We start from the raw sequence: 15,799 nt of genomic DNA on the forward strand, positions 1-15,799 counted from the left end.
CTCTTCTCGTTCCGTTCCGACGACGGATGTTAGTCGTTCCTTCTCTACAAAGCTTTCTCCAAGTCCTTGGTTTCAGCACCAAGCTTTGTGAGACGTGCGCCGTTTCTGGGCCCGCCCACGCACCCCAGGAAACGGGAAACGCGATGCCGAAACTTTATTCAAACATCTGTCTCTCTGCACGGTCCCTCTCTTACCCCAGTGTGGCGTCCGGCTCCAGCTCCGGCTCCGGCTGAGTCTAGGCTAGGGAGGGTCACTCGGGTAGTGCCATCGTCCAGGCGCAGAAAGATGCGAAGCAGATGGGCAGAAGTTAGGATGATTAAGAGCACGAGTGAAGTAAAGAGCAACAAACAATAAGTACTTTTAAGCAAACATCCAGACTCGGCTTTATTTACACACATCCCCCTTCTTCCCACTAATTACTCTGCCTTCCTCTGACCTTCCCCAACCAATACAAACTACATATTTCCCACAAAGAGCGTATCAGTGAGTATATACAAGAACCTCGAAAAAAGGGAACGGTCATCAAACCATCAGTCAGAAGAAACAAAAGTCTAGCAAAAGCTCAAACTCCTCTCCGCGGGTATTGCCCAGCAACCACCCCCTACCCCTATATACACACCTCCTCATGTAACGCATCAGGAAAGGGAAGGGACGAGAACCCTTACTCCACCTCCGGCTTGCCGAGGATGCCGCGGGCCATGTGCCTCTTGCGCAGGTTGTACTCGACGGCGCGCTTCTTGGCCGCCGCGCTCTGGGTGAAAGCAGCCGAGCCGCCAAAGGGCCCTGCAAGAGCGGAGTTCTGCATGCGCACGATGCAGACGTTGGAGGCGCCGCCGACCTGGCCGCTGCAGGTCATGCCCTGGGGCATTTGGACCTGGTGATAATCAGCTAACTGCTACTGCGACCTATGCCCGAGAAGACGGAAGAGAGAAGGAAGCGTACCTTGACGGGGAAGTCGGTGGTGGTGGCGGCAGACAGGCCACCAATGCCAATGCCGGGCACATCCTGCATCACCTGCGCGTCCTGGAAGGCCGCCGGGTCGGTGCCGCCAGAGGTAGCGTCGATCTGGGCGGTGAGCGGGCCCGCGCCGTCCTGGTTGACCTGGTGGAACGTCATGGTGACCGTGCCGTCGTCCGCAGTCGTCGGGAGACCAGAGGAGGCACCCGCGCCCGCGGCCTTAGCAACGCCCTGCTCCGTGGCGCCAGCGGTAGTCTTGGTGCCGTCCGAGGCAGCACCGGCACCGGCACCCTTGCCCTTGCCGCCGCCGAGGAGCCCGGCGAGCAGTTGGCGCTTCTGGGCGGTCGCGGCAGTGCTTGCACCAGCGCCCGTAGCAGCACCGGCACCGGTACCCATAAAGGTGGAGATGGCGGCTGCGGCGTCGACAGGGCCTGCTTTGGTACGGCCGAGTGCGGAGGCTTTGCCGCCCATCTCTTTAGCGCGGATGATGGAAGTGTCGGCCTCAGAGCCACAGCGGGGGGAGGCGCAGTCGCGGGGAGTGCCGTCGGCAACTAAGGGAGGAGTTAGAGGGAGCCAAGGTAGGTAGAGGCGAAAGCTTGGAGTTGCTTACCGGAAAGACCGGGCATGTTCACGCCATTGGCGCCCTGAATCTCGGTGATGACACCATGGGCGGAAGCGTGGGCAGCAATGGCTGCGATGACGGCGAGTGAGTAGCGCATATTGAACGATGTGAGAGTGGGTGGTTATTAGAACGGGTTTGCAGGAAGGAGAGATGGTCGAAAGCTTGAGTGACTTTATTAAAGAAGCGGCCGGCGCAAGAAATGAATTAGAAGGAATGGAAAGCGAGTCTGGAAGTTGCTAAATGAACTGTTGAGCTGATGGTGATGAGGCTCTTGGGAGAGGAAGTCACCAGGGCTTATATAGATTCCTGGGCGCCGCGACCTTTGGCAAAGCTTGGTTTTTGTCAAGCTTCCTTCGCCGTGCCTTCCGGTCTGTCCGCCCAGGGTGGCGCTCAAACTGCCCCTGTTGGTCATGCTGCGGTGGGTTTCCGGGCCTGGAGGGAGCAAAAGGGCAGCGACCATGAGACCGGAAGGTCAAGCTCCAAAGGGGTGGTTGAGACAGACTCGGTCGAACCATCGCCGTGATAGCACCAGTAGGCTGATCGCTGCTAGGGTGTGTGGAACGGGAAGATCGTCTCCAGATGCTGAGCCTGGGGAGGACCTTGAACGGGAAACACGGCGGATGCCGGAGAAACTAAATCGCGGCCACGGAGCGGCGGATTGATGTTTGGGGTGTTGAGTTGAGATCAAGCTATGGTGTTTTGAATCAGATAAGTTTAGGTGCACCGCGAAGTTCCGAAACGCACAAAACCGGAGAGAAGTTTGACCAGCGCAACCGACCTATGAGGAGTGCCAAGTCAACTGAGCTTCCGAGGTAGCCCATGGTCTGGCCGAGGAGAGACCAGGAAGACATGTTGGCGGAAATAGAGAAGCCGTTTCCACACTTAGGCATTGGAGGCGCAGTACCGGGCTGCATCGTATGGAGTTTTGGCTTGCGCTGTAGCAGGGCCGCTGACCGTGCTAGACTAACCGAGAGAAGAGACTGCCGGATCGGATTCGGATCCGGTCGTACTCGGCGAAGGGCTATTGTTTTCCGGGAAGGGTTGTTTGTTTTGCGCTGCTCGCCGTCGACCTCTCGAAACCGAAACACCTTTCTGACCCTCATCAAAATCAAAATCAAAATCAAAATCAAAATCAAAATCAAATTGCTCCCACAGCAGACGCTAAAACGTTGGTCAACCGATCGTATTTCCAACGCTTCATGAGCGAGCTGTCTATGCCATTCCGAAGCCCATGATCTCATTGCCTCCGCTCGTTTCCTAGGGCTAAAATTAGCCAGACGCAGCAAACCCGGAGCACCGAAAGACTGAAAGAGGAAGTAGATTTGAGGTTGCAAATAGCTCGTGAGCTGTTTCGGTCTTGGGAGGTGAAACTGTTCGGTTTGAAGAGGTCCAATCCGGGCGTGGTTGGCCCACTAACCCCGGATGGTTTCAGACGCCCAGTTCATTATTCAGCGAGCAGTCCAGAGTCGAGCGCCGACTTTGCCCTCAGATCCAACACCGCAACAGTCTTGCATATCATGATGATGCTGTACCCCCAAAGCCGCAAGCGCGAGGGGATCCAGAAAGGGCGGTAGGCGGCAAGACCTACCGTGTCCCTATCCGCTCAAACAGAGCCGGGCCGCCAGCTTTGCGATGATAATGTTGATCTCTAAAGCCGAGGAAGGAGTGCGGATGATAGTGGATCGTGGCGGCAGATTTCCAACGTCGAAAAAAGGAGGCTTAGCGATAGTGGCGCGCCATGCGCTCGCTGGCCTTCACCTCCGTCTGCTCATATCCAACCTCCACCACCTCTTCACCGCGCCCACCCAAAGTCATCTATTCCGCCTCCAAAACACCACCCTCCCACTACCCAACCGCCAACCCACCACCCTCCCCTCCAAGTCCCTCCTCAACAAAGCTCCTAAACTCCCTCACCTCTCTAACCCACACATATCTCACACAAATCTCCTGAATCTCAAAGTAAATCGCCTCCGTTGGCACCAAATCCTTCCGAATCAAATTCTTTACAAAAAGCAGCAGGAGCTTGACTGCCCTAGCCTGCGCTTCCCGTCCATGGTCGACTACCTCTTCCGAACTGATGGCGCCGTTGGAGGTGGATGAGGGGTCGGATGAGGAGGACGGAGGCTGTCCCATTTGCTCCGTCAGCCGCAGCGCGTGTTGTATGTAGTCGCTGATTACGGGCGCAGGGTCGATGGAGAAGGATTGCAGAGTGCGTTCTTGGAGGAGCGTGGTCAGGAAGTCGAGGTAGGAGAGTTCGATGGGGAGGTGAGTGAGCTCGTGAATTGCGGTGTTGGGATTGGTTTGTAGGCGGTCGAGCACGTCGTGCTTCCACTGCTGGAAGTTGCTCAGCTTGGGCCGGGCGGGAGCCTTCTCCTTGCTGCTGTCTACTGGTGTATCGTGAGAGATATGCTGAAACTCGGGAGGTTCTGGCGTCCGCTCGTATATTCCCTCCTCCTCGAGCATCCGTATGTAGGTCGTGATATAAAATGGCGCCGTCTGGCCCAGCTCTACGAAGCTGCCATACAACTGCCTCGGGCTCGCGCGAGCGAACTGCAAGGCATTCCGCGATTGTAGCAGCGTCTTTATGAACTCCACGCGCACGACGTTGATCTCGTTGCTCGTCAACTCGGCGCCACTGCTCTTCTTCGAGCTCTTCGCGGCGGCTCTCTCAAGCCTCTGGATCGCTTCGACCCAGTGCGAGAGGAAAGGGTTGTTGCGAAGCGGCGTTTCCTGGTTGAGGACGTAGAGTTTGTACTCGCAGTTCACGAGGATCGAAAGCGCTTGCAGAGAGGGCTCGGATCTAGCTATTCATCCAGCAATTAGCTCTGTGCCCCCAACCTCCAGTTGAACGTCTGCTCAGCTGTACCTCGTTCCTCAAAGAAATCCAAGGTATTTTTCAACTTCAACGACTCCTCAAAGATGCCGGCCTCCTGCCGCCTGCCAGCATCTTCCAGCTGGCTCGTCGCATCATCAAGCGCGCGATTCGGGTCGCTCAAAGCCGCAGCCTCTCTCGGCGTCAGCGCGGCGGTAATGTCCATCTGTTCCTTGCTCTGGCACGTGGGTGCGGGTAGTTGTGCTTGTGGGATTTGTGTGCTTGGGAAGACATGAGTGGTCGGTGCAAGTGATGAGGTGTCACTGGTATTCGCGCCCACGAGCTCAAGGCGCGCCAAGCTGCGGAACGTTCCGGTGAATACGAGGAGGAACAATAAAATTCGTGCTCAAGATAGACGTTAAATTCAACCTTACACCACGTAAGGGCAGATGAGCCGTTTCCGACTATGACCTCGAAAGTATGGGCCGAGGTCGTTGCGCCGCGAGAGCAAAGTAGTCAGCTTAGAACCATACATTGCACTTTCCGCCGAACAGTAAGCTAAGTAGTATGATCGTTCATTCAAGTATTACGCTATGCTTTCGATCCACCCAGCCCAGAAAAGCTTCAAAAGGGAAAAGTGTCGTAGAGACCAGGACGCCTTCACGGAGAGAAGAACCCCACCCGTGCGCTCCTATTCATGACAAAGAAACGCCAAAAGCCCAGCCCCGCCGACTCGCCCGGAAGCGCCGGACTACTCAGACATCGATCGCATAAGCAGCCCATCTATCATATGCGCAACCTCGCAGGAATCCGAAACGCGCTGGAAGCTTTGGCTTGAAAGGAAAAGGGTATCGTGGATGGACCGTATGCCGTTCATTTGCATCGCATCGCTCGCTCGCCGCGGCCCCGCTAGAATTTGAATATAATGTATAGGGCGTGGATGATACCCTGTGATGCTGTCAGCACCGGTGTTTTTGATCAGGAGGGGAGGAGGGGAAGGGCGGAACCTACCGGAATGTAACCCAGAATCGTCAACAGGATGTTGATGAGGAGGTCGGCATTGCAACCTCGCTCGAGAAACACACCCAGAGGCGGTAGGAGGACGGCGAAGATGATCTTGATGATGTCGCTATTCGGCTGTTAGCAAACTCTTCCCTCCTGCGGGTTCGCGAACAAAACAGCGCGGAAGCGCACCAACGTACCTTGCGGTGAAAGGCATGATGACGGTGTTGTTGCTTTGTTTCTCGTTCGGTTCGAAGTTGATGCGATTGTAGGTAGGTTGTTGGCAGGTAGTAGGTCGCGATGTGTTGAGCAAGTGATCTGGCGAACGGCCGCAGGTATTTATGGCAAGAATGCTCGTTTGTCGCCAGGGCATGGGCAGCTGATTCACCATGACGTAGCCACTGCGCCGAGCAGCGACAAGGATCACGCCAGCTTCAGCGCCACACTTCGAACCAATCCAATGGATTCGGCCTCTTTTTCGTACGCATCCAAGCTACGCTTTCATCCTGCTCTGCCAGCGGCCTCGTGGCCAAGGTCGAGACGCGCACTTCCAAGATTCTTGCGCCTCTCGTCACCCGTTGCGCGTGACACATTCTCTTGCCATCTCTCCACCTAACTCGGGTGGCTCGGCAGCAATAGCCAATCCTCGATCGAAGTGGCGCCACACACCAGCCACGCAGCCACACGTCATGTCTAGCCCTACGCCGCCGATCCCGACATCATCGTTCGCAATATCCGAACTCAATTTTGATGTCAAGCTGGTTTTCAACGTTGAACAGGCTTGGAGAAGGCTTAGATGGAAGAGGGTTTCTGTTCTACACTAGGCAAGGGACATGCCGAGTCCATTGGATCCCGTTCATGATGCTATTTTATTCATTCAGGGCACCGGAGGCTTTTGGTTTCGAAGGGGCATTCAAGCTCGAATTGTTCGAATAATGGAGGTTGGGGGGTCGACTGTCCCCGAGAGCATTGCCTCAGCATCTTCCCCTCCTCGAAACAATGCATCACGGTAGGAGTAGACCAAATCATGAAGCAATTGACAGTATCAATGCCTATCCATCCTTCCATTCTCTATTCCAGAACTAAGGGTATCGCATGTTCCTACTCAGGAAAACTGGGATATCATCCATAACCGACCCATAACCGCTCCATCGCAGGTGTGTCTAACTAGCTCAAGTGTACCATATCCATCCCTCATCCATTTATTGCGGATTCTCCTTCTGCAAATCCGCCTCCACCCCCCTCTGCCTCGCCTTCCCCTCATCATGCTGCCTCTGCGCCTCATCCCGCTGCGCCTGGTTGCCCGTGAGGCCCGCAACCGCTCCCCCTATTGTTCCTCCGAGACGATCCTGGATGCCCTTCCCGAGATCCGACATCTGTCCCTGAGCTTCCTGGCCCTTGCCCTCGCGGTTCTGCCGGATGCCCTCCTGCTTGAGGCCCTCGGCGCCGACAAGGTTACCAACTGCCTCCTTTGCTGAGCCGACAGTCTGGTTCCAGCTGCCTTGTGTGCGATTCGGGTCGTCCTTGGCTACGCCACCGGAGGCGTTGACGGTGAAGGGGCCGGCTTTGGCGGCGGAGTGTGAGAGGTCGTGCTCGACATCAGCTTTGGCTCGCTTGTCGTCGGCTACTTTCTGAGAGGGTTGTTAATATTGAACAACGTGGGATATTGGGGGTAGATAAGGGAAAGGCTTACCTTGTCGCCCGGGTTGCCAGTCAAAGCACCGATTCCGGACTGGATCGCGGCGCTGGCCTGGTCGACGACGGACTGGAGAGTGGAGGTAGGGTTCTCGTTGTTGTTTGAAGACATATTTGCTGTTGTGATCAAGTCGTGAAGCTTCTTAGGTAGAGGTGATCGTTGGTAGTTCGTAGTTGAGTTGCTTGAGTTGCTATGCAGGAAGACTTTGGTAGGGGCGGCGTGCTGCGAAGGTTTATATGCCCTTTGATGGTGGTCGCTAGAATTCACATGTGAGCGATCGCATGACGTCACACGCGAAACACGCCTGTTCACCATCTCGCAAAGCTCGGACGATTGACGCAAATGGTGGCGCTTGCGATGCAGCCCAACACATCACTACAAGGCTTCTAGACGCTTTGAGCTAATTCTCGAAGGGTCTTCTGACCGAAAGCAAAGCTTTTCTATTACTGAAACAGAGCGCTATGATGCAATATTTCTAAATGTGGTAATCGCCAAATGTCTCTTCGTAGGCAACAGGCTCGAGGGTATATGCACATCTTTAGTAGAAAATTGAGCGAAGATTTTTGCTCTTTGCATGGAATATGAATGCATGATGCTGTCAAGGGGATATCGTATCGCCGACTCCTTCTTAGCCGAATATCGTCAAGTGGTCAGTCTGCTGTCTACCAGTGACAGATCTAATTCAAGTCAGCAACGCACTTAACAAGAAAAGCGCCACAAGGAGCTGACTTACACCACCCTCGCTATCATCAACACTCCAAGTGCCGGCAAGGCCGACGATCTCGACCTCGCCATCCAAAGACTCGCTCATCTTTCCCAGCCTTGCAACGCCATCACCAAAGCTAATGGCTGCTGGGCCGTTGTTCAGCAGTCGCCGAGCCCAAGCATCGATCGCTGGCTCGCCGGTCTCGTCTCTTGCCTGCTTCAGAAATGGAATAAGGGCAGTGCCGCCTGTGCCCCGCAGCTTCTTGCTGTTCCCTCTCTGAAGACTATTGGCGATGTTGACGCGGTGTGCTGATGCTTGCTTGGGAGACAGAGACCGCGAGTGCGAGCGAGATTCGCGGGACTTAACTATGATGTAGCGCGACACCATCTGGATGTGCTTGTCGCGGAAAGCTCGGAGCATGGCCAAGCAAGCATCGAATGCGGTGACCAGAGCGCGGTCGTTCCGACGGGCGGCGACATACTCTCGAATGTTGGCCACACTCTCGACGTGCTCCAGGAATCGCCGATGAGCGCCCGGCATGTATCTGCGCATTTCCAGGATGAAGTTGTGCATTGGCGAGGGAGCTGGACCGCCCTCAGAGTCAGAGTGGTCGCTTCGCCCCTCCCCGGTGGGCCGGTGCTCAATGCCCAGGATAATATCAAAGAACTGGATGATGGAGCTCTGCGCATTACTGCCTCCGCTGAACTGTACATAAGGTTGCGTGCCGGTGCCATCGTCAAACATGACACCATTGGGAAGGCCCGCATCTGCCATGTTCTTGCCGCCTGCTAGGAACGGCCGGATGCGGTGGTAGAAAACGTGCGGGTCGCAGCTTTCGTACATCCTCTCAAGGAGTCCACCCAGCTCGTCCAGCCTCTCCGCGAAAGATCGCAGGCATTGGACGACCGTACTGCTATCACCTCGTCTCGCTGCCGCGATTGCCTCAATCATCATTGGCACTATAGGTCCCGCTCTTGCTTCAATTGCGACAGATATGAGGTAGAACCACGACTCGTCTAACGACCCAGTGAAGGTCATGTGTGTCGAGAGGTTATCGAGCGAGTCGATTGGCTCCCCGGTAAACATGGGCCGCCAATTCCACAGGCAAACTCCGGCGTATGTGGCTACGGACGGGAGCTCGAGGTGCCTGCACGTCTGCAGGAACGGGATAGAGACGGGTGGTGGGACGATCTGCATCAGAACGTTAGCTTCGTATCGCGATTTCGGGTAGCCAAGGCTTACATCGGCCGGCCGGTCTCCACCCCAGACGTACGCATGAGCAATGAAGCCTAGAATTGAGTATGCTCTCCGCCATTCTGCCTCGGTGAGGAGTAGATCCGTCGAGAGGACTGGCAGCGCGTCCACTATGCGCCGTAGCCTCTTACTGAGGATCAGGCTCTGAAAGTTCCGGGCGATGGTCTCCCATGGCTGATAGTACGGATCGGGCAGTATTTCGAGCGGGATCTCGGCTGGCAGGAAGCCATTCTGCGGCGAGATGTCGTAGTCGCTCAGTCGAGGGAGTGGCGGAAGCATGGTGAAGTGTGAGGCCAGCGAGGCTAGGCGAAGGTTGAGAGGTATTTGAAGGATGGCGGGTAAGGGCGGGCGTCCCGGAGAGGCAGGCGCGCCACTATACTAAACAGACAGTTGAGCAAGGTGCTAGGCAAGTGTCGCGTGATGGTGGTTTTAGGTTCAGATGTACTTTTTTCGACAAAGCCCAGAGATTGCGCCACCCGGTTTTGCGCGGGGCAACTCTTGAGTTATGAGTACCGGGGAGTAAAGGGTGCTTTTGGCGAGCGTATCCGGCGTGTGAAGAGAGATTAGTGCAAAAGAGGTCGGCGGGAGAAGGGAATCCGTTGGTGTAGTGCGTCGGCGGGGATAGGGTTGGGACGGCGTTAGGAAACCCGGAAGGAGATGGAATGCTGAGGCAGCGTCCAGAAAAGCGGGGAAGGCAATAAGGCGAGGGGAAAGGGAGGAAGTGTCAGAGAAGATGAATAATGATCGATTCGCCTTGTCCGCGGCCGTCACGTTGAGCAGGTGGACGGCACCGCGCATCAAACTCTTCTGTACCACTTTCGAGCCGGCATCGGTCGGAGAGCAGCTGTTCCTGAGCTATTAGTGGAGGATTTACTTCAGATAAATCAAGAGAGTCCAGGCCGCGGCTCTAGCCAACGTTAGTCAACGTCTTAGTTAGCGAAACAGGTGTTCCCCACACGAGGAAAGCAACGATGGTGCCATGGTGGGGTTCCTTGCGTGCAACAGAGGTTCGAGACGGCGGCCCGTGCGCCGCGCTACGCTCAGGGTCCTAATATGCACTGATCAGGGACCGGCTGCCGACATCGCACTCATCGCTCGGGGCGTGGGAAATAAGAGCTGCTAGGGAGATCCTCCGGAGATTTTACGGTACTGGGGAGATATCCATGCTGTAAGAGGCATGTGGCGACAATGCACCGACGGTACGGGGACTGCCGTTACCGGCACACACACAGAGCTTCAACCATGCCCAGGTCCTGTCAGAGACCAGTTCAACCACTCCATTCATAACCCCACCCATCTCCACACCAACTGCGGACCGCCACATCCATCCGTCCACCAGTAGCAGCCCCTTCCAGCCGCCTTCACATGCACCCACTACAATTATAACAACCCCATCCCACATTAGAATATAAAGCAAAAAGTTGGTGTAGAACGCCAGCAGCCCACACGGAAGTAGTAGAGAGCATTCCGCCCGTCATGTCACCACCATAATGCATCCCGCCACCTATCCAATGCTCGTACAGCGGAAATATACAGCCCTACGCTGAGAAAGCACGTTTTCGGGGGTATAAGCGTCGTTGATAATCGAATATGATGCGAACGGAAGCCCTAGAGACAGTATGAAGTATGAAATCCTCCTCATAACATTCCTATATAGTTTGCCTCGCCACCCAAATGCATGCTGTTATAGTCGTGACGCTTGCGTACGCTAATACTCAGCGAGATCTCTTGAGGACTGTTAGCGCATGCACATTGCCAGACCCCTCAGCATCCGGGACTCACAAGACTAGCAATCGCCGCCGCTGAAGCCAGATCAGGCTTTCCGGACGCGCTCCGTTGAGCAGCAGCCCGTGGAAGGCTGCTTGTGGCGTTCAGCGGGGCCCCGTTCGCCGTTCGCTTGACCCCCGTTGCCCCGGGCGCACCTTGAACGGTTGAATGGCGCCTAGGCCCTGTTTTCACAGGGGAACTGCCTGACACTTCTCGATTCGAGCTAACTGCTGTACCGTTCTTGAAGCTAGTCGCAGGCGGCTCCGGAAGAGGCCGTACACGCTGCGCGGGCGTCTGGGAGGGAGGGACGCGTTTTACAGGCGAAGAGACACTCGACGCGCCGTTGAGCTGCGGACGTGGTCGCGGAGCCCTCTTAACTCCTGTGATGAATTCGTGGAGCATGGCTTCGTCCGGCTTCATGCGGCGCTCTGGATCCCATCGAAGGCATCGCGTGATGAAATCCAGGAAGGCCTCGTCATCGCACTTGAGCGCTTGTTGCAAAGTCTTTGAGCTGGGTCTCCGTCGACGACCTTTCGTGGAAACCGTCACCCTTGGCTTGCCCATGGAGTCGAAAAATAACTTCTTTCTGCTGCTCTTCTCGATCAGATGCTTCTCCGGTGGTCCGAAGATCTCCATTATGCATGCCAGCTGCTCTTGCTCGTTCTCCCCAGGGAAGATGGGATAGCCAGTGAGGAGCTCCGCCAGGATGCAACCCAAGCTCCACATGTCAATCGGCAAGCCGTAGCTCATACCCAAAATGACTTCCGGTGACCGGTAGAATCGCGATTGGATGTAGGTGTAGACTTTCTCGTTTTCGAAGCAGCTGGAGCCGAAGTCGATAACCTTGATCTCTGAATGTAGAGGATGCGCAAGTAAGATGTTTTCGGGCTTTAGGTCGCAGTGAATGACCCGATGGCTCTTCAGAAGGACCAGTGAGCTAAGCATTTGCTTGCAGAAGCGTCGGATAAGGCGAAGGGAGAAGCCTTTGAACTCGTGGGCCTTGATAAACTCGTACAGATTCATGCCCAGAAGCTCCGTAGATATGCAGAGATGGCCGCGGAAGTAGAAGCTTTGCGTGAAATTGATCATGCTGTGCTTGTTTTCCGGATCCTATAGGCTTGTTAGGAAAAGGCCTCGACGTCGATCAGGAGACGAAACTTACCCATTCGCGAAGCTTCTGCAGGATATTGACCTCTACCAAAGCTTGTTGGTGGAAGCGCTTCTTATTGCGAATGATCTTCACTGCTACGAGCGCGCCTGTTTTGTGGTCCACGCATCGCACGACCTGTCCGAAACTACCCTTGCCGAGGATGTCCACGACTTCGTAGCGGTAAGCCAGATGATCACCCAAGACGATGTTATAGTCCCCGCGATCATCATCATACCCGAAGTTTGCTGTCGTGGCATTCAAGTCACCAACGTGCTTCTTTGCGCTCTTGGTGCCGCAGAAATAGATCTCCTTGTAGTCGATGATCTCGCCTCTTTCAAATATATTCAGATTGACCATCTGCAGCGCTTGGGCGGCGGTGACCCGCTCCTGCGGCCGAGCCCTTTTCCGAAGATCATCTACATCGCGCGCTGCATGCTCAAAGTCTTTTCGTTTGGAAGCAAGCTTCTTCATTTCCTCATCGGCCGCGAAGTCGTCTCTGTCTAGGTTCGGATCAAGATTGCGGGCTTTCAGCATGTTGGTGGAGCTCTTAGAACCAAGCATCCTCTGCATCGGCGTCAATATTGAGCTACTGGTTTTGGGAGTCGGTTGGCCGCCGTCTGTATATCCAGAGGGAACACGAACGGTCATGCTGGCCTTAGACCTATGGCTGTTGGGCTTTTGAGCCTCAGTGTCGCTAGCCACCTCGCTTGCTACTGTTGCCGTAGAAGGCTTACGGCGGCCGAAATCCAGAGAAGGCCGGGCGCGATTTGGAGGGGTAGGGCTCGTTCCAAGCGAGCCGCTCCAGGTCGCTGATGCTGGCAGCCGCGGTGGGGGCATGTCGCCATGTTTCGGCGGTTGTGGTGGCTGTTCTTCGCTGTTCTTTTGAACGACGTTCCGCGTTTGGGAAGGATAGGAGCTATGCGTTGCTGCCTTGGATGAAGCTCGACGCCAGCCGCTCAAGCTAAGCTTCCGTCGCAAAGACGAACCAGACGAAGGCGTTTCCGGCTCTGTCGAAGTCGACGTATGTGCTGAGTCGGATGCATCTTTCTTCGCGAGTGAGCGTGGACCATTCACCTTTATGCTTTGCATTTCCACGTCCGTATCGCTAAGCTTGTATTCGCCAGACGGTCGAGAGTACAAGTGAGCAAATTCCCCACTTCCCTTCGGTAACGAATTAGAAGAAAAAGGCGTCGTTATTTGTCGGCTGGGGTTAAGGGTAGGAATAGGCATGGGTGCTACGCTGTGCAGCGAAGAGTCATTGGGTCGCAGGTTAAAGGCCGAACTGCTGCTCCGAAGATGCTTGCTACCATCATATTGGTCTTGATTCCGGCTTTTCGAAAAGAAGCTGGCTTTCGAGGCTGTCATGGGCGTGCTAGGCGTCTTATTGGAAGCACGTTTAGGTGGAGGCGTGGTGTTACGGTCGTCAACTTCAGCCGAAGGAGCGGGAAAAGATGATATCCTGTTGTTGAATGGCGTGCCAAGCGGTAGCAAGTTTAAAGGAGGTAGTCTGAGCGGCTGAAGATTTTTCTTGTTGGTCTGTATCGCCGGCGTTTTGTCGGCATCTGAGCCAGAACCCACAGTCAGCCCTCTCCTATGCCGAATCGTGCCCTTGCTCTTCTTCGGAGGATCCGTTTTGGTGGGATCGATGCCCAAGGCCTCGATGTGCTGTATCTCTGCCGCACTAACGTCCTCTGTCGCGGTGCGTTCGTGAGATGGCATTGGGGGTACATTGGGCTTCAAAGCTGACGTTGAGAAGGAGAAGCTACTGCGTTCGGGATCTTTTGGAGATTCATAAGCCTTCGGAATTGCTGGAACCGGTGGTACCTCTTCTTCGTCTCCACCAGCAGAGCTGTGGACATTTCTCGGTTTTGGAGTGGGCAATCGGGACCCCGAGAAAGCGAGATTCGCCCGTGGCTGTAAAGACGTATTTGCTAGTCTTAACGAATTAATGCTTGAGTTCGAAGACAACGAGATACCCGAAGCGTACGATTTGCGATTTTGGTCCGGAGTACCTCGCGCAGAGGAAGGCGTCACACTCTTTCTAAAGATCATGGCTGGCGATTGGTTGAAAGAGCGTTCATCAAATGAAAACTCAGCCTGAGGCGTAGGCGGACTTATAGGGCCGCCTGGCGGGTTGGGGTTCATGGAGAGCCTCTTCAGCCTCCGCGCATCGGTGGGGCTGATCGTCCTCGCTCCTAGCCCGGTGACATGGTGCATGGTCGACTGTCGTTTGCTCGCGGAGGATGAGGGTGTTTGCGTCCTCCCGGTGGTCCTGCCCGGCGATCGAGCCTGGCCAATGTGAAGAGAAGCCTGCTCGGATGCTATAGACGATCCCAAATTGCCCGTCTGCTGTCTAGAAGGCGCTTGCAGGGACTTAGCCTTGGTCGACCGTACTGCATTCGGTACTTTTGGTGCGTCTGTTGTAGAGTGCGCGCTGGGTGGCATCGTCCCGCGGCGATTGCCCTGGCCAAATGACGGCGTACGGCCGATACGGCTTTGTGTGTTGTCAGTCGTCAGCTTCGGGAGCTCCTGCCGATTGTCCAAGCCAGTCGTCGGCAGCATTCCCGGTCCCACAGACTTTCGTGGAGCACGTGCAGCAGGATTCGGAGGCGCCTGTGAAGGAAACTGACTCTGGCGGCGCGTTCGGATCGACATGTTGGTCGCGGGCGGTGGGATTGAGGAGACGTCCTGCGGGGCGTTGTTGGAGGCTGCGTTGCCCCTGGACTGGCTGAAGCGACGGAGCAACGAAGCACTGCGCGCTGGACGGCTTTCGGCCGTGCTGCCTGTGAATGCCGAGGAAGGAGCGTTTGACGCTGTGTTGCCCCGCTGCTTTGAAGCGTGGTGCGGTTGCGATTGCGGCTGGGTGGACATGTGGGCGGACGAGTCGGGAGGAGCGGGGAAATTGCTGAGCGCAGGCTCGTAGGCAAGGCTGTTTGCGAAGTCATCGAAGGTGACCTCTGGGATGAAGCCGATGTGCTCGCTCGTGTCGACAGAAGCATCCGGCGGCGGCTGCGCCTGCTTGCTGAAGCTGAATCGGGAGGAAGCGAAGTTGGGCTCGCTCATGGCAGGGAAGGAGCGATTGGGATCGGCGGCACTCGCAACGCTCGCATTGCTCGTTACTCTGGCAGAATATGCGTCAGTCTCTCGTCTCCATTCGATGTTTCCTGCTGATCCTCACCTCTGCTTCTCATACGGTCTGGGGCCGAGGGGAGCCTTGTGTTCTCGCACGGATTGCCGTCTTCCCCTGAAGCTGGACTTGTTGTCGGCGGGCGGCGGTCGCGGAGCAGAGGTCACGTTTGGGGCGCTCGATTTCCGGCGTGCATTGTCGACGGCGGCCGTCCGCTGGAATTTGCGGACGCGTCCCTCTGGTGGCATCACGTCAGCTTCTTTGTTCGTGAGCCACGCTCCGCCATCTGCGCGCGGGCGCCACTCACCGCCCGAGCCATGGGAATCTTCGGCGGAGCTTGCCCTGCTGGGAACAGGGAGGCTGCTCTCCATTCTGGTTTTGGCGGGAGGCTGCGCTTTCATCGTCAACCCTCAGCGACCATGGACCTGACGGCGGGCGTGCTGACTGGGCGGTCCGGATCAATGCCAACGCGCCCAAAGACAGGCTTTCAGCTGTATAGCGGCTTGGACTGTGCGCACGGCGACGGTTCTCCAAGCTCGAGGCTTGGAGCAGGGACTATGCGGACGTGGGCATCTCGAGAAATGCGGGTCGAGGGGCGAGGAGCAAGGGAGCGGCGCGACAAACGGCTTCTGGGCAGTCACGACCGGTGCGTCAAGCAGAGCGGTGCGTGGAGGCGGCGAGTCCGGGTGCGATATGCGGTCAATAG

General features: G+C 56.0%; 7 protein-coding genes across 7 annotated transcripts; all 7 read right to left on the minus strand.

The window, feature by feature from the left end:
- Positions 1-661: 661 nt before the first annotated feature.
- On the minus strand, positions 662-1,676 carry BU26DRAFT_563106 (uncharacterized protein; the record flags this gene model as incomplete). Its single annotated transcript, XM_033833119.1, has 3 exons — positions 662-874; positions 943-1,508; positions 1,568-1,676. The coding sequence occupies 3 exons, from the start codon at positions 1,674-1,676 to the stop codon at positions 662-664; spliced, it is 888 nt and encodes a 295-aa protein (XP_033686166.1).
- Positions 1,677-1,863: 187 nt separating this feature from the next.
- On the minus strand, positions 1,864-3,122 carry BU26DRAFT_277482 (uncharacterized protein). The gene is made up of 2 exons (XM_033821471.1): positions 2,324-3,122; positions 1,864-2,268 (listed from the first exon to the last, which is right to left on the minus strand). Exons 1-2 carry the CDS (start codon positions 2,818-2,820, stop codon positions 2,052-2,054), a joined length of 714 nt encoding a protein of 237 aa, XP_033686167.1. The 5' UTR covers positions 2,821-3,122; the 3' UTR covers positions 1,864-2,051.
- A 389-nt stretch (positions 3,123-3,511) lies between these two features.
- On the minus strand, positions 3,512-4,497 carry BU26DRAFT_393068 (uncharacterized protein; the record flags this gene model as incomplete). The annotated part of the gene is made up of 2 exons (XM_033822723.1): positions 3,512-4,383; positions 4,446-4,497. Coding segments are annotated over 2 exons (924 nt in total), but the record flags the coding sequence as incomplete, so codon positions are not given.
- Positions 4,498-5,300: 803 nt separating this feature from the next.
- On the minus strand, positions 5,301-5,522 carry BU26DRAFT_423354 (UPF0057-domain-containing protein; the record flags this gene model as incomplete). The annotated part of the gene is made up of 2 exons (XM_033823506.1): positions 5,301-5,339; positions 5,403-5,522. Coding segments are annotated over 2 exons (159 nt in total), but the record flags the coding sequence as incomplete, so codon positions are not given.
- A 911-nt stretch (positions 5,523-6,433) lies between these two features.
- On the minus strand, positions 6,434-7,283 carry BU26DRAFT_517881 (uncharacterized protein). Its single transcript, XM_033828683.1, has 2 exons — positions 7,087-7,283; positions 6,434-7,024 (listed from the first exon to the last, which is right to left on the minus strand). The coding sequence occupies exons 1-2, from the start codon at positions 7,198-7,200 to the stop codon at positions 6,596-6,598; spliced, it is 543 nt and encodes a 180-aa protein (XP_033686170.1). The 5' UTR covers positions 7,201-7,283; the 3' UTR covers positions 6,434-6,595.
- A 294-nt stretch (positions 7,284-7,577) lies between these two features.
- Positions 7,578-9,759, minus strand: BU26DRAFT_277174 (indoleamine 2,3-dioxygenase family protein). The gene is made up of 3 exons (XM_033821469.1): positions 9,038-9,759; positions 7,823-8,986; positions 7,578-7,766 (listed from the first exon to the last, which is right to left on the minus strand). The coding sequence occupies exons 1-3, from the start codon at positions 9,326-9,328 to the stop codon at positions 7,752-7,754; spliced, it is 1,470 nt and encodes a 489-aa protein (XP_033686171.1). The 5' UTR covers positions 9,329-9,759; the 3' UTR covers positions 7,578-7,751.
- Positions 9,760-10,813: 1,054 nt separating this feature from the next.
- On the minus strand, positions 10,814-15,464 carry BU26DRAFT_563111 (uncharacterized protein; the record flags this gene model as incomplete). Its single annotated transcript, XM_033833120.1, has 4 exons — positions 10,814-11,926; positions 11,979-15,087; positions 15,145-15,331; positions 15,401-15,464. The coding sequence occupies 4 exons, from the start codon at positions 15,462-15,464 to the stop codon at positions 10,814-10,816; spliced, it is 4,473 nt and encodes a 1,490-aa protein (XP_033686172.1).
- Between the last annotated feature and the right edge of the window lie 335 nt (positions 15,465-15,799).

The sequence above is a fragment of the Trematosphaeria pertusa genome (assembly GCF_010094035.1).
Source record: "Trematosphaeria pertusa strain CBS 122368 unplaced genomic scaffold BU26scaffold_5, whole genome shotgun sequence".
In the NCBI taxonomy this organism is placed as follows: Eukaryota; Fungi; Ascomycota; class Dothideomycetes; order Pleosporales; family Trematosphaeriaceae; genus Trematosphaeria; species Trematosphaeria pertusa.

Bases quoted from the DNA above. Each gene is read 5' to 3' on its own strand.
- BU26DRAFT_277174 (XM_033821469.1), bottom strand. From the start codon at position 9,328: ATGCTTCCGCCACTCCCTCGACTGAGCGACTACGACATCTCGCCGCAG. The intron at 8,987-9,037 runs GTAAGCCTTGGC...GTTCTGATGCAG, and splicing joins GTGGAGACCGGCCGGCCGAT to ATCGTCCCACCACCCGTCTC.
- BU26DRAFT_277482 (XM_033821471.1), bottom strand. From the start codon at position 2,820: ATGAGATCATGGGCTTCGGAATGGCATAGACAGCTCGCTCATGAAGCG. The intron at 2,269-2,323 runs GTGCGTTTCGGA...AAAACACCATAG, and splicing joins TCAAACTTCTCTCCGGTTTT to CTTGATCTCAACTCAACACC.
- BU26DRAFT_517881 (XM_033828683.1), bottom strand. From the start codon at position 7,200: ATGTCTTCAAACAACAACGAGAACCCTACCTCCACTCTCCAGTCCGTC. The intron at 7,025-7,086 runs GTAAGCCTTTCC...CAACCCTCTCAG, and splicing joins CTGGCAACCCGGGCGACAAG to AAAGTAGCCGACGACAAGCG.